The sequence below is a fragment of the Trachinotus anak genome, unplaced genomic scaffold (assembly GCF_046630095.1).
Source record: "Trachinotus anak isolate AG129_WGS33_773 ecotype Australia unplaced genomic scaffold, CSIRO_AGI_Tana_v1 ptg000013l, whole genome shotgun sequence".
Classification (NCBI taxonomy): Eukaryota; Metazoa; Chordata; class Actinopteri; order Carangiformes; family Carangidae; genus Trachinotus; species Trachinotus anak.
Window position 1 is genome coordinate 21,507,716 of NW_027273864.1, and position 16,263 is coordinate 21,523,978.

A 16,263-nucleotide genomic window follows, 5' to 3' on the forward strand; every position below is an offset into this window, starting at 1 on the left:
ATATCCCTCACTTTATGTTGAAAATGGTTTTCCTTTGTGAGTACCTGTCCGAGCATGCCCGGACAGAATTTTTAAATCAGACAAAGCGTGTCCTTACAGTCCTGTCTGTGCCCAGGTAACTGCTACTAAAGCAAGTCCATAGCATTTTAATGTAGCATTTCTAAAACAATAAAATTGAGGAGCTCCGGAACAAACACAAACATCACACGGCCAAGAAAACTGCACTGAAAGAGTAATTTATTTTGAGTTTTACTTTCAAACTCACCCCAGGGGTACTTAACAGTTGTTCAAACATTCTCCTGTCTTCAGCATTTACTTGTACATGTAACCTTCACAAAAAACACTATATAATACAGTGTCAAGAATTTAAACGGACAAATATTACAGGCCAAAGTGAAGTGCTAAACTGGATCTTTGTAGTTTCAATTAGATCAGTGTTTTTAACAATATACTCCAAATTTTTCAACATCACACGCATATACATGTTTCCCATTGTTACATGGCTGGTAAATCTATCGATGCCTCTCACTGAACACACTGGACAACTGCATTAGAAATGATTGTTTTTGAAGTCAACTATATCACATTTAACCCATCAAAACTGAGCAGGTGCCTCCGAACTTGAAATCAACACTGTAGGTAAAGTAAATGCCAAATTGTTTGTTTAGTTGGTGAGATGTACTAAAAAGGCACTTTTTTTTATCACATTGTCAGAACGATGTTACTATCACTCTCACTTCATCCTGAGGCATGAGCTGTAGATTATTATAGCTGCCATAATGTAATAACAATCAAGTAACATAACTTGAAAAAGTAAAACAAACATGTCCACCTTCAATGGTTTAAAATGTAATAAAACCTGTGGAAATATCTAATTAATTGTTTGGATAATGTTACATCACAACTTCAAATACTACATTCTTTACAGTCTTACTGTATCTCTGTGGTGGAGGATATGGATATATAGTATATTGCATTTACAGGTTTTATTACAATTTTATTCCAGGCACATTTGTTTCTGTGAAGTTGTTATATTATCAGATAGTTTTTACATTACACTTTACAACAAGGTGGTTCTGGCATCTCTGCCTATTTAGTTTGATATAACAGAGTAAAGCAAATCTTTCACAGAGGAAAAAATGCCAGGACCGACCAACCCAGTTACAGCAGAATCAACACGTGAACCATTTCTAGTAAACAGACAGAGATTTTTGTACATATTAAGTAGAATGACTCTCACTTTGTACAACGGTCTGTGCATGTCTGTTCATTTTTCTAATCATCTCTAAATGCTACTCATCTTAGGCTAACTGAATATGCTCAGTGCATCAGCTACTGCAGTCCTATGTATTACAGCTATTTGTTACATTGACTGAGCTGAGTGATTCCCAGTTTGTCTGCTGCAATGGGTGCCTCTGCAAGTTTTGTTTGCCGTTAAACCAACACACTGACTTATAACAGTCTGTAGTGCAATCAGAAGAAATGAGTGATGCCATGAGAGGCCATACTGTGACACAGTGATGATCCCATTTACATTTCGATGTTGCGGGGGCGACTGGTGCCCCAGTGATATAGTGCTGAGGTGTCACGCCATGGTAACAACTGTTGAACTGCAGAGGTGTTGTATACACTGCAGCCACTCCGAGGCTGTAAATCACAGATCTGTTTTTAGGAGGTCTCACAGACTTTCAAATCTGCCCGGGTGGATGTCTGGGGGGCACAGAGGGTGGGTACAGTACATATACTGTAAGTTCCCATCCCAAACACCCCATTTGGGGTATGAGCATGCAGTTTTATTTTATTCATGATGTATTGTGTAATTGTGAATAACAGACGAGTGCTCTAACAAATTCCTAGTTAGATTTTTGTACCAGATACTGAAAAACTTTGAATTGTCCCATGCTAACATTGTGACAAAATGAATGGCCCTATGAAAGCGCAGCAAATAGTACCCTCTAAATGTGTTCTTGGACAAGCTCTGGCTGCTGGAACAGTGTGGGAGAGCATCTTAAGAGTGGTATTGCTGTGTTGATACAACCTCAGCCAACATAATCAGTAACAGTGCAGCAAGTGGACAGTAATGCTGAAGACAGGAGAGCAAACACTTTTTGTATGAGGGTTTGGAGTGGTATTGGTGTGTATGTGTGTGTCTTTGTGTGCGCTGTGTGCATGTGTGTGCGATGGGGTCAGATCCGAGTCAGCTGGTGCCAAAAACTGGACGGCATGAAGCTTTCCATCTTGTCTGCGAAGAAACCCAGGGGTGCAAAGAGTGTGCTGAAGAACTGAGAGGAAGAAAAAGCAGAACGAGCCTTCAGTAGAATGCCAGGAAAACCTTTTCCCACTCTTAGATAATGTTAAAGTAAAGCACTTTTTAAAAAATCCAGAAAAGATAACAAGCACACAATTTCACAGTTTCAATACAGTGTTATAGATTCTGTGTCAAAGTCTGAGGTAAAACATCTCCTTATTTACAAATAAAAAACATGATCCAAAGGCAAATTAAACATTTTGATTATTTTCAGTTTTGACAGTGGCACTGGTTGAAATTTGACTCATTTGCTTGTTGTCCTTTCCGGAAACAAGAAAGGTGTTACATTAGGAGTGCTATGCACAGAGAGGTGAGGAGCAGGGGTTTTTCAGGTGACAGGATGCAGTGCAGATGAAAAGAATGATTCACAGTATCCATCCGAGTTGCAGTCGGACAGTGTGCAGCTGAACAGCTTTATTCATGTAATCCAGAAGCTTCTTTGAATACAGGGAAGACAAAAGCCACATCAGCATCATCTTAGTATTATCATTTTCTAGAAGCAGTGCTGACAGCTCAATACATTGATCCAATTTTGGGGATCAATTTTATATTATCCATGATTTACATGTCAACACACTTTTATATATCGACTCAATCATGTTCACTCTCCCTCTTTCTGTTTGGAAGGAGTGACACAAGTAAATATCCTAAACAATTATTAAGTGTTTGATTATTACACATCTTCCCCTGTGCACATGATCACCTGTGGCAATAGCAGGCGTGCAACCATGTAAACAAATAGAACAGCTTAGTGCGGTGGTATTTATAATGATGCTTCAATGTAACATCTCCAAGGTGGTGTTATGGATACGCTTTACAGCCATTACTTATCCAAATTCAAATTCTGTCTAACTGTAAATCAGGTTAACTATGTATTTAAGTATATGATGAAACCATTCATGTAGACCATACGTAAAATAGAATACGAACATGTGCTTCTTTCCTTTGAAAATTACTCATTATATTAAGAACCTGAGATGCAACTTAATCATTCATGTTTTTATAATAATCAGCAGATATTATATCAACTTAGATCTAAGCTCTAGGATATACAGTATATTACATTAGGTAATAGGTATGTGTATTATAGAACATAGAAACTTCTTGAGGTGTGCTGGATACACTTGACACTTTAATAGTCTCATAAGTGGACATATCATCCTGGCCAGACCAGTACAAATCAAGTGCTGTCTAATCCCATTTAATGTATGAAACATATTCGACTACTACGTCTGCCATCCATAAATAAAGGGAAGGCAGACTGCCTCAACCACCAACACTGTCTTGTCTTGCTTGGATTTTCTTTTCAAGAGCAGTAGATACAGAGAAATGTGTTTTTCCTCAGAAGACAGTGAGGACCTCTGTGTTCCTCCCTCAAAGGTTTTCATGCACTCTATCTGAACATTACACAAACCAGGCTCTGCCCTGCTGTAAAAATCCTATCAACGCCCAATCTTTCCCATAACAAAAGGAAGAGCACTAGATGTTCTCTGTGGTCTTGTTTTTGCATCTTTGAGTCTCTGTAAAGGCAGGCCCTAACAAACAGGATGACCATAAACAAAGGATTAGCCAAGGTAAAGAGTTTGCCAAACTGGCTAAAACAGTTAACGCAGCACTTCTATAATAAATAAACAGCAAAAGGAAGCCATGCATTTTAAGTTTCTAAATCTTTAAGGCTGTAAGCTACAGCGATATGTTTGCTATGCTGATAAGGCTGCATTGTTCAGCTTTGGTTACAGTGTTAGCTGGAACTACAGCTTGTTTTGGCGGGAAATGCTGACTTTACAGGCCTACGACTCCCATGAGTCTTTAGTGTTACTGACAGTGATGGAAGGCAGCCACAGGGGTTAAAAGGTTCAGGTTACAAAGAACAATTTACAACACAGATAAAAAAAAAAGATTAAATCAGAGTTAAACCGAAGATATAACTGGTTAGCCAACTTCCATGCAGGTCTGAGTTAAACTGATTTTTATACAAAAAACAAAGTAAATGAAGTAACATCTAAAAAAAATCCATAATGACAACCTCTGAGATGGTTAGTTACTGTACTTACAGCTTTGGCAAAGACACCCATGAGCTCCGGGAACTGATGTGTGAGCATGGCCAATATGGCAGTGAAGGAGCAAAGGCCTGCTGTGAAGAGGATGAAGAAGGGAAGCTCTTTCTTTGGGTACACAGACACCTCGTGAAAAGCTGCAGTGAAGATGAGAAAGAAAGAGGGAGTGAGACACAGTCAGACACACAGGACTGAAGCATTTTGAAGAGAGACAGGGTTCAAATTGTGAGAGGATGATGATTTAAATCAAGTTAAACAGGGCTTGAGACACATTCAAGGACTGCAGGTAAGTTAAGGCTGTTGTACTTACAGGGCAGTAGTTCCCTATCTGCTGTTTCTGTGCATCCTGGGTAAGGGTAAAACAGGTGGCCCTTCTCCAGTGGATAAGGAATTATCCGGAAGGCTGAAAATATAAAGGAAATGATACTAAGTTTGGCTTAACAGTACAATATGAAAAAACTATTTTAAACTACAGTAGTGGTAAACTGTTGAAACAATTTTCAGCAAATCAACTTAAGTGGCAAAATATTACACAGTGACAAGATGCTAACATCCTAATAAAATCTAACAATAACATTCTTCCTGTGAGGAATGATCTCATTCCTCTATGAGGAGAAATAGAGTATTTGTGGGTGTGTTGTGCATACAAAACCTATGACACAATAATTTGGACTGGCTAGAGTAAAGTATTGTATAGTAGTGACTGTGAACTTACACAGGGGTTGATTTCACTTTGAAAAGAGCCTGGGCAAAAAGGCACTGCTTACAATAAATAAAAACAAAAATCCCTCAATATCCAGGGCAGTGGTGTACAACAGAAGGAGTCGAAGTGATACTTACTGCCCTCCCAGGTGCAGTGTAGTAGGTTTAAGGCTCCCTCTGCCCTCTTCCAGTGCTGCAGGTGAAAGAAGGCGTATGCCACTGCCTCACTGTCACCTCTCTTCAAGATGTGCTCTGGAGGCAGGATCAGACTCTTCATCTCTAATAAGTACTAAAGAACAGAAGAGGGAGAAATACAAGAGTTGCCTTCAGTGTACACCCAGGATGTAGATGTCATTTGGCCTGTCAACTGCTACAGCTGCACTTTACACTGTGACAATGGTTCAACTATTTTTAAAAAGAGTGCACCAAATAAAAGTCTGTGTATCTGTGTATAGAGGGTATATATATAGTTTGTTGATGGAAGTTGTTGGCGAAAAAACTGAACATCACGGCTGAACCCACATCCACACACACGCTTAAATCTCGCAGCTGTTTAAGTGCACACCATTCTCCTCCCACATGACCCCTTTTCACTCACCAGCTCTCCATCTTGCTCCTATTTCCCTCCTCTTCCCCTTTGCTTCCTTCAGTTTTCCTCTTCTCCACGTCTTCCTTTCCCTCTCTATTTATAACCTTGTTGCCATGTAATTGCGTATCCCTGGTTTGAACACGCTTGCAGACACTTGCTGCTCTCTCTCGTTAAGTTGCTCTACACACTCTTTCATAGCACCATGCAAAATTCACAAGTAAACCGTCTGCAAATGTTTACATCCTTACGTTCTGAGAAAGAGGACTGAAATGTGATTTCGGTTTATTTATGATCATTCAGAAGTAGGCAGTTTTTGCTGAGACGTTAACCTAAATTGTGTCGATGTGAGTTTGGTTTAAAAAAAAAAAAAGGCTGCCACCTTGTGGTCACAATTCACTCCATGCAGCTTTAACAGTTTCATTCACATTTTCTACTTGTTTCTCAGTCAGCACCTTACTCTCATCATATTGTGCAATTTCCTCTGGCTAACTCCCTGCTGACTGAAAACATTTCTTTTTTCATGTGAGGTATTTGTTGAGAGTCTTATTTTGCAATTGTTCAAGGTGGGAGGGAAAAGCTCTCCAAAGCTCCGTGTGTGTTATTGTTACAGTACAGTACATTCATTCCATGAATGTGTAACATCCCCCGCTCACCCCTCCACTCTTTCCCTACTGTGTAAGTTTGTCCCAGTAAGTCAGTCGGTTCACTGCGCTGCCCACATCCTAGAGTTACAACCTATAGAGCAGGTCTGCTCTCTGACATAACGTGGACCAGGCATCTGGAAATAACAAGAGAATATTAAGCACTGTTTTTCCACATTATACATTTTTGAATAAGGCCTAGCTTTGTCAATGGATAAGTCATTAATGGATGCATAATGACTTTGATCAACCTGCCACTCTGTGTGATTTATGTCTGTGGTGCCCAGTGTGGCAGGGGTCTGTGTTAAACAAAACCCATGTGCAGGGCTGGGGCCCCCTGGGCTGGATTCCCAGGCGGCCAGCTTCACAGCGCTCTGGATCTCAGACTGACACTTTGGGAAGGTTACCCCACAGCTAATCCTGTCTAATCCCTTCCATGGTCACAGGCTCAGCCAGCCAGCCATCCATCCATCTATCCAGCCACTCAGACCACGCTGCTTCACCCATCTCCCCCTGCCTTACCCTCTGTCTCCAGTCTCGCCCACATGATCACAGCCTGCCCAGGCTGTTCAACCTAGCTCATCCCTTTTTCCAGCTGTCTGCGTCCAATGCCCAGATACCTAGACTGGTAATCTGCCTCACCTACATCTCTCACACTCACACACACACCTCTAGTGCATGCTTCACTACCTATCAATTACTTGGCATCATCTTCCTCTCTCTTCACTGTCTCACACTGGAGGATGCTCACTCTAACTGAATAATGGTCAACAACCTTGGGCACTTAGTCTGTCCCTTCATTTGTGCCTCAAAGAGGAACTTTGAGGCAAAGTGAAACACACTCAAACAATTCATTCACACACATAAAACGAGGTAAGAATACAAAATAAAACATGAGAAAACAACTGAAATACAATTTACAATCTCCTACTTCTGAACCCATTCATGATGACAGGCGCAAACCTTCCTCCCTGAATCTCTCACCCTAGTGGGTTAATGGCTCAATAAAGCTGGCAACCACCGGTGAGAAACTCCATCATCTCCGTCTTTCATTTCGTCTCTCTCCTCTTCACTCAACCATGCCAGTTGACCATCCTGTCTTCCAGCCTCTTCTCTTTCCATCCCAACACCCTCTGTAGTCTCTGCAAGGATCGGCTGCTAGAGACAACCAGAAGCTACTTGTTTGCCCTCCTCACCTATCCTGTCTGACTTACTTAAATCAGCTCTCTCTGCCCCTGCCGAGACGCTTGACTGTCTGCCTCCATCTTCATCACCATTTCGGTCTCCTTTATTCTCTGCACAAATCTTTCACCATCGTCCGCTCCCCCGGCACCAGTGTTGAGGCAGGAAGCCAGCTCAAAATAAGAAACTTTCTCTGTTGTAGAGCACAAAACAAATACTCTCTCTGCTGAAATGACGTGCTTTCATATTTTTTTATATCACACTTCAACATGGCAGGATATGCTCCAAGAGCTGAATGACAGGCAGGAAATTGAGTTTCATTTGTGGCCCATTCTTAAACCTCAGATTTGATCATTCTGACAACCCATAAGCGAAACAGTTGGTTCTCCTTGTAAACCTGGATACAGTTTTACACATAGTTCTACCTTTACATTAGTCTATTGCTGATAATGAGAAAACAGTGTATGGCACCCATGTAGGTCTGGGTCCTCTGTGTTTTAAGATTAACCATTTAGAGAGACTGGCCGCTCAGCTGTCCTTCCTCACATGCCACAGCATTAGAAATGGTGACACCTCAGTCCTCTGTGCTGGCCTCCCTCCCTCTCCGGTTCTTCGGTCTGCTTCTCAACTCCCCGTCGCCTCTTTGATGAAGGGATTGAGTTTCATGTGTTCTCCTTTTATCCCTGGGCAGTCATAAGCCCAGAGCATAACTCATAAAGTGCCTTCTGATTCTAATCTGCGGCACTTTGCCTCTCACAATGGGACACACAAGGCAACAATGACATCAGCCTTGTAGCTGCTCTGTAAGGGTCAGTCAAACGCACACGTTTAGAGTGAAAGAACATAAACAGGTGTTGGCTTTAGGAACACAAACAAAGATTAAGAATTTCATAGTCAGTAAACGCTGCTACTAGCTACTCCAGGGTCTGCTAAGAGAGCGGAAAGTGGCAGAAAACACACAACATTTGTCTGAAAGTGGGCTGGGATGAGGCAAATTGTAACTACCTCCTTTTTCTTCTCTGAATCAAACCTCATCCATCTTAATTCAAAAACAAACCCAGGACCGCAACTCACAAACCAAATAGCCAATTTCAGAGGTAAACTAAGAAAAGGTCTGCATTTCTGAGTCTTGACAGGCGATCTAGATGAGAGCATGTCAACCAGAATGGGGTGAGATGAGAAACTGCCCTCCAAAGTGGAGTAAACTAGCGAGGTAGATGGGATCGGGTCGCTCTGACTGCTCCAAAATGAATGAGTATGGACCAAAGTGGTAGTAAATGTAAATGTAAAGCAGACTCAGGTAGCAGGAACACTTGATCAGCTGTCCAAGCAGCCAGCAAACTGTCAGCTTCTTAACCACCGGCTGGTAGGGACGCTGATTGGAATGAACAGACAGATGGAGAGAAGGGCGAAGGTGGAGAACAAGAAGATAAATAGAGAGGGAAAAGAAGATGTGGAGAAGAGGAAAACTGAAGGGAGCACAGGGGAAGAGGAAGGAAATAGGAGCAAGATGGAGAGCTGGTGAGGGTAAAAGAGAAAAGGGGTCATGTGGGAGGAGGATGGTGTGCACTGAAACAGCTGTGGGATTGAAGCGTGTGTGCGTGGATGTGGGTTTAGTGTGTGTATAGCCTTCTGAGCAGTTGAATGAGCTCATGTGATGTAGCCCTGCATGATATTCATATATAAGCTCCTTGGCATGCTTGATAGCACACCCACACACTTAATGCTTGACCTAACAATGGTCTTTCATTAATCCACCTGTTCTCTGGGGGGGAGGGGTGTATTAACCGTGCAAGCAGATCTGTTGGTCCACCACTGAAATATCTCAACAGCTATTGGATGGACCGTCAAAAGACAAGTCGCCTGCAGGATGACATTTGTGGTTCAGAACCTCACATTATGTGTGTGTTGCCATGAAATTTAGTACCGACTTTCATGTCCCCCTTGGGAATGAATTGTAATAACTTTGATGTGGTTGACTTTTCCTCTAGCGCCATCATCAGGTCAAAATGACATTTTCTCCAATACTTTAGTTTCTGAAAAATTAATGACATTCCCATCAGCCTCAGCTGTACTTAGGTTTTGGGCTGATAAGCAAATGCTTGCATGCTAACAGGCTAAACTTAGATAATGAACATGGTGAAGATCACACCTGCAAAAGATCAGGATGCTAGCATTGTCACAATGAGAAGGTTACAATAACGATGTTAGCATTTAGCTCAAAGCACTGTTGTAGCTCACAGAGCCACTAGCATGTCTTTACTTAAGTTTTTCAAGCCCCATTCACATTCAGCTGCACACACTGACACCTGGAAGCTGCACAGTACAACCACAGTCTAATCTGTTCGTAACTGAGCAACACCACTAGAGCAGTGGGGGGCTAATACTCTGGCTCAAGGGCAACTCATGAGGGAGGTTAATAAGGGAGGGCAAAGCACTAATCTTTTACTTTTCCCCATCCTGCAGATATAGAGATCAAACTGGTGACCTTCCGTTTACTAGCCTGTTTCTATAAACTCTGGGCCATGACTCCCCACTGGTACTTTGATGATGGTTAAATAAAATCCACTTAGAATAGCCAAGGCTGCTCTACTCTTCATGCTATCTGCTATAGCTCCTCTATCGCAATGAAAACATACACACAAGCTGTGTTGTTACGTCACCTTGGACGCATCTCCTGCCATGGAATACAGATGTAGAAATTAATAATTAATGCCTTGTTTAATTACTATTTCTAATCTACAGGGAAAATACCTTAGGAGATGTAGGAGGAATGCTTCTTCATACTTTAAATTAGGAGCTGTATGTGGCAGCTAAATTGATCTGAAGTAACAGTAAATTTAGCTGCTCATTAAAAATCAGCCCTGCCTTCTCAATCCATTTCTGCCACCTTTTACTGCAACAGTTGCCAATGCTGCTGATAAAGTAAAGTACAGTCAAACTAGACATTGCTTCAAACCATTTGTGATTGAAATTTGTCACATTTGACATTTTAAAAATTACATTATTACTAAATTAATGAAATAATCCTAAAAGATATATCACCAGTGGATGCATTATTAGTTGAAGCCCAACCAAACTCAACCAAAGTCTGAACAAGTCTCTACACTATTAGGGTCAAATCTACAAAAGAGGACAACAGGCCGGCCCAGTCACAGGTGCTCTTATCATTCAGACGTGTCAGACAACACAAAGCAACAATGCCCCCCCTTCCCAGTACAAGCACATTTTCACATCCTCGATACAAACTCGACACAACTCTGCTACAAGGCCTAAGTAGGTATCAGATGTCTGAGTCCAATGCAAAAAGACAAATTAAACATTTATCATATGTGAAAAGTGTGTTACAAGTTTCTATTTCAGTGTTATTTTAATCTTCAGCTACAGTCACAGTAGTCAATTTTGATAAAGTTGGCAGTGGGGGTCATATTCCGAGTCTCTGTTTGGCTCAAACAGGGGATGAGAGAGGATAAGGGAACATGAGAGGATAAGAAACAGGATGAGGGTACGTGATGAGAGGGAAGAGGACGGCTGCCTCTGGGCAGGATAGGGAGGGAGCAGTTGGAAAGACATTGAAGATGAGGGCCCTCACTTTAAAATCAAAGGCTGGATCAAAGTGTTGGCTGACGTCTACACCCCCTCCACACACACATACACAAACACACTGATTCTCTTTCTCTTTCTCAGAAAAGGAGTCCACGTGATGAAAACACCAAACTACAAAGGCTAAACTAAGACAAAACTGCACTGCAACTACTTGTATGACTGTGTGTGTGTGCATTTGAGTGTGTGACATCTAATCCTGTGGGAACTGATGTGAAAGGCCACAGAGGTATCCAGTGTAGTCCCATCTGTGCCCTTGCCCAGCCTGTTTATAGATCTGTACCCTACTATGCATTATTATGACCAATGTTGTACTTTTTATTTACAGTTTTTCGTAGGATCTCAAGGTAAAATTCTAACCAAACTATCTGCACAGTTTCAAAAAGCAATGGATCCATTTCAAATAACTGATTTCGAAATAAATTTCAAATATTGATTTATTTCAAATAACTATAACAATATAAATCACTTTATCAAAAACATTCATATAGAGAAAGAATCAGCTAATTCACACTGGATCTACAACGGACACTTCAGGTGTGATAAAATTGGTTGAGAGTGACTGTATGTCGACCTACACTGACACCTGCAGGTGAGCAAGTATGTAGCATGTCTGGAATCAAGGCTGCTCTATTCAAAAGCTGCACCACAGCCTGATATGAACAGGTTAAATATAAAAAAAAATGTGCGTAAAAATATCTACTATATAAATTTACTATAAACTTGCACCACAGCATTTGCATAGTCAACAATATACTTTAATGCATAAATTCCACGAAGAGTGGGGTGTCCAGGTAGGGATGAGTGTATGATTGTGGATACAGGATGTGAATTGTTCAGTGTCAGTTTTGTCAAGATTACCAGAGGAAGAAGTGTTTGTGGAGATGGAAGGACATGGAAGGTGTCATTTAACGTTGTTAAGTTTATTCCTCTGCAGAGATTTAATACTGATAATTTTAATACCAGATGTAAAAGACACTTTTCAGGAGGGCTGACTCACCAACAAGTCAAGTCACATTTATGAATGTTTATAACCTGATATCACATCACAATGTGATTAGTAGGTTTTACAGTCCCACACACTCTACGTGACACTCATTCATCTAATGACTGACCTTTGGCACATGTGGATTGAACTCAACAGCTCTGTGTATGGCCTCCACAGCATTCATCTCTGCTGTGCTTAGTCCCCGCCTGGACGCTGCCTCTGGAGAGAACCTGTGGCAACACACCGCACGTGAGACTCTGCTGCTGCTCACAAAGTTATATTCTACTGATACAGCAGCCAGAGATACAGATGTCTAATCGTATGCAAAAAGTCAGTGCTAACAGATATTTTCAACATTATAAATCAAAAGGACACGTACTTATCTGACACAGCCCGTGCTTTCAACAGTGCAGATGTGTAGCATATAGTGGCTGATTTTGGCAAGCTGATGTCTGCAATGGTGGAGGAAATTTGGGTCACATAACAAAACCAATACAGTACATTTTTTCAGGGCAAATTTTAATGACACTGAGCTGTAACACTGGATAAATTGTCTTACCATCATATTTGGCAAGGACTGCTTGGACATCAGCATATGCCTGAAGCTCTAAAAGTGCCTCCAAGAGGTTTTCGTGTATATTTAACATTCCCAACAGAGGGAATTCCTTCATTAACTGTAAACACAGTTATATACAATTTGTTAGTACTACTGTACTGCCATTATTTGATATATAGTAGATATTAGCTGCATGAGTATGCTGCACACTACAGCAGTAAGCACTACAAGGTGCTACTCTGAAATAATCCACTTCAGATAGAAACTCACATCTCTCATCATTTTCACTGCTTCTTTAATCCGTCCCAGCTTGCGTGCACACATTGCCAGTCTGCGTTTAATGTACACCAGTAAGTTGATATCTTTTCCAGCTGTGGATAGCAAACAGAAAATATGAGATAGTCTATACAAATTTAAAACATGAGTAACTGTGATAAAATCAGGAACAGGCCTCAGACTTCTCACTGCACCTCGTGGTCTTGTGTAGTGGAAATGAACTGATGCATTGATGTAATATTGTACTTGTGATAACACACAACACCAGAGGTGGGTGTGGACATCTGTGACCTGTTCTACTTACAACCACTTATCTGTGATGTGGAGTTGCACAGTGTTTAAATCGGATGTAGTTACTGTTAAACTGGTTAGCCATCTTTCTGCAACTACTAATTGTGCCTATTGCATTAAATCCATTCTTACCAATACTCAGTGCTTTTTTGAAGAGGCGTTCAGCTTCTGTGATCGTTGTGGCTTCTTCCTCTGCTAGGAGCACATAGGCTGCAGCACAACTGTACACATGCACACACAAAAGGACAGAAATTCAACAACCCATCCTCATTATATTTTTCCAGTTGTGCAACAATTGTGTTTGCATGCATATCTCTTAATGGGAGCATGAAAGCACCCATAAAGAGACCATAATATGATTATATTAATGTATTTATGTTCTTAACTACAGAAACTTACTTTGAGTACTCCCATTTTACAACAGATGCTATCTACAAGATACACTATTATGTTTATAGACACAGTATTTAAGGTGCTCATATGTACATAACTGTGTAAGAGGAGGACTCACTCATGGTTCATTTCTATGGCCTGGTAAGCTGCTCTGATCCGGGCTTGAGGATTTCTCTCCCTCCAGGCTTTCTGCATCACTGTAATGAGATGATGAACTCAGGCTTATTATAGATGTGACCTTATGCTCCTAATATGTTCATCTGTATGCATCTGTAAGTCAAAATTTGCACAAAAAAAAAAACCAAACAAACAAAAAAAATGCAGTTTTGTGTGAACATATGCAAAGAACCAAAGAAATATCTTCCAGGAAAATATGCAAACAGTGTAGGGATTTAGCCTGAATATGATTTAAACTCACCAGCATCTTCTGGCCTTAACTGCTGAGTGTCTCCTGTGAAGAAGGTCTGATGGTCTTGAGCAGACAGGTTCATATCATAGTATGTTAACGGTTCCTTCCCTGTTACCCAGGTGTACCTGTCGTGCACAGAGTAAAATACAAAACTATTTTGCTACAGTTTTATAACCCACAGTGAATCAAATTAAACGGAATTAATTTTCTTGCACCACAGACACAGTATGCAACTTAATAAATAGTTTTGCAGTATGAACCATTATATATATTACATATGAATCATACTTCTATACATACCTGTTGTATTCTGCTCCTCTGAACAGATTCAAAGGATTCCTCCAGACCTTACACTCTAGAAAAAGATATCGTCATTAGTGTTAGTAGCATTATCAGAAGTATTGCTGTTATGGACTGTATTGTATACATATTTACCTGAAACGCTGGGTCTGGGTTCTGCCTCTCCATTAACTGATGAGAACAGACCAGTCGTGGAGCTGCTCTCTACTCCTCCCAGGAGAGGACGCAGGTGGCTCACTGACACTTGTTCAATGAATGAGGTCCCATATTTACGGAAATACCACCACTCAAATATCTGTGTTGAGACATATGGTGACAACGTACTTTAAAAAAAAGTATATGCTAAGGTAACAGTTACGGGCTGGTACTGATGTCCCTGGGTACGCTAAAATAATTAATTTAGACCCACTGGAAAACAAACAGTGGTAATTTTATACAAAAAAAAAAGAGACTGAACCTTTGGAAGATACCCACTGGAATCTATTAAGACAGACTGCTGGAGCCACGTGATAACTTCAGACAAACTGTTGAATACACTTTTGCACAGAACAGGGACTGTGGACTGGGAAGTGGGGCTATAACCCATCACTTACATTGAAAGTAAGGGATATTTTAATGTCCAGTACAAACAGGAGGAATGATTACAGCAAGAAAATCCCATTTGAATGTACATAAGAGCACCTAACAATGGTTTTAAGGCAGACTTCCAAATTGGGAACCTATCCATTAAGTGGCCTGAAGCACAAATACAAAAAGTGACTGATTATAATTGTATTTATAGGGTGAAAAATTCAATAACTGGGGTTATAACTCACAAGGATGAGTCCAGAGATGAGAGAGGAGGTTCCAGTAAGAGCCACATAGAATTTAGGGGTCAGCGTATTTAAAAACACTGAGGCTGAAAGGAGAAAAAGAGGAGTCAGTCAGTTTAGTGCCATCAGAACTGGAAAAAGTTAGTGTCCTCTGTTGTGACCATGCAACAGAAAATGGTTAACAACAGCTGTAACACCAACAGAAAAAAAAAAAAAGTCTTAGGTTGTGCAGAGCAGAGTGTCTTGTATAACACAGCAGCAAACTTAAAAACACAGCAATAAAACACCGAATCAGTACATGCTGTTGTTGGAAAATGCTGCGACTAGTTCCTGGCAAGAGGTATCGAAATACTCGACTTCTAAACAGAAAGTCGCCTCTATTTGCGCCTGAAGCACTCGGGCAACGAACTGTCAAACCACGAACAGCTCCCGCTTGCTGCCAGCTAAAGCCAGACACCCGGAGGCTAACAATAGCTAGCTAGCAGTTGCATTAATTCACCTGAGGTAAGAGTTTCCTGCAGTTTCAGCGGGCTCCACAGGACGTATATCATGATCAGCACCATGCCGAACCAAATGAAGCACACGTAGGTCCATGACCAAGACAGCCAAGACTTTAATTTCTCTGTAAATCCAAGAGATTGGGGATTACTGCCAGTACTGTCCTCCATGTTACTCCGGATGTCTGTAAACAGAGGAGTCACGTGACTACGTAGAGGACTTCTATTTTGAAATCGCTACCGACAAATCCATTTCCGGAGGCTATAAAAAATAATGATTATTATTATTATCATTTTTATATTTTGGTAGAGGAATACTATTATTGACTCGTCACCTAAATAAAACTAATCATAAACATTAAGAATAATCGGCTTCATATAAAGGTTTTACACTTGAGTAAAATCAAAGCGCATTTATGATTATTTATTTAAATTGTAAACTAATAAGATATGAAAATAATTGTTTGCTGCATCTCTGACAGCTCATCATGAACATAACATTGCCATTGTGCACAATAAGTTCTTTTGCTTATTTTGCTTATTTTGTATACTAGTTTTTATGATACTTCTGTACTTTTACTTGCTATGTAAAAATAATTGATAGCAGGGGATGTATTTTGTTATTGCTTTACTTAAGTAAGGAGTCTGAGTACTTCTTT

The 16,263-nt window shown here is 40.7% G+C and overlaps 1 protein-coding gene across 1 annotated transcript; it reads right to left on the minus strand.

Annotated features, from left to right (window-relative positions):
- Positions 1 to 220: 220 nt before the first annotated feature.
- Positions 221 to 15,785, minus strand: st7l (suppression of tumorigenicity 7 like). The gene is made up of 15 exons (XM_071494716.1): positions 15,607 to 15,785; positions 15,111 to 15,193; positions 14,431 to 14,590; positions 14,296 to 14,350; positions 14,005 to 14,120; positions 13,705 to 13,783; positions 13,326 to 13,414; positions 12,897 to 12,997; positions 12,630 to 12,744; positions 12,450 to 12,522; positions 12,198 to 12,300; positions 5,206 to 5,356; positions 4,676 to 4,768; positions 4,363 to 4,502; positions 221 to 2,282 (listed from the first exon to the last, which is right to left on the minus strand). Exons 1-15 carry the CDS (start codon positions 15,773 to 15,775, stop codon positions 2,187 to 2,189), a joined length of 1,623 nt encoding a protein of 540 aa, XP_071350817.1. The 5' UTR covers positions 15,776 to 15,785; the 3' UTR covers positions 221 to 2,186.
- Between the last annotated feature and the right edge of the window lie 478 nt (positions 15,786 to 16,263).

Excerpts from the sequence above, each read along its gene's own strand:
- st7l (XM_071494716.1), bottom strand. The coding sequence starts at position 15,775 with ATGGAGGACAGTACTGGCAGTAATCCCCAATCTCTTGGATTTACAGAG. Across the intron at positions 14,591-15,110 it reads TCATCTCTGGACTCATCCTT|ATATTTGAGTGGTGGTATTT; the intron begins GTGAGTTATAAC and ends GTCTCAACACAG. Across the intron at positions 12,301-12,449 it reads GCACGGGCTGTGTCAGATAA|GTTCTCTCCAGAGGCAGCGT; the intron begins GTACGTGTCCTT and ends GTGTTGCCACAG.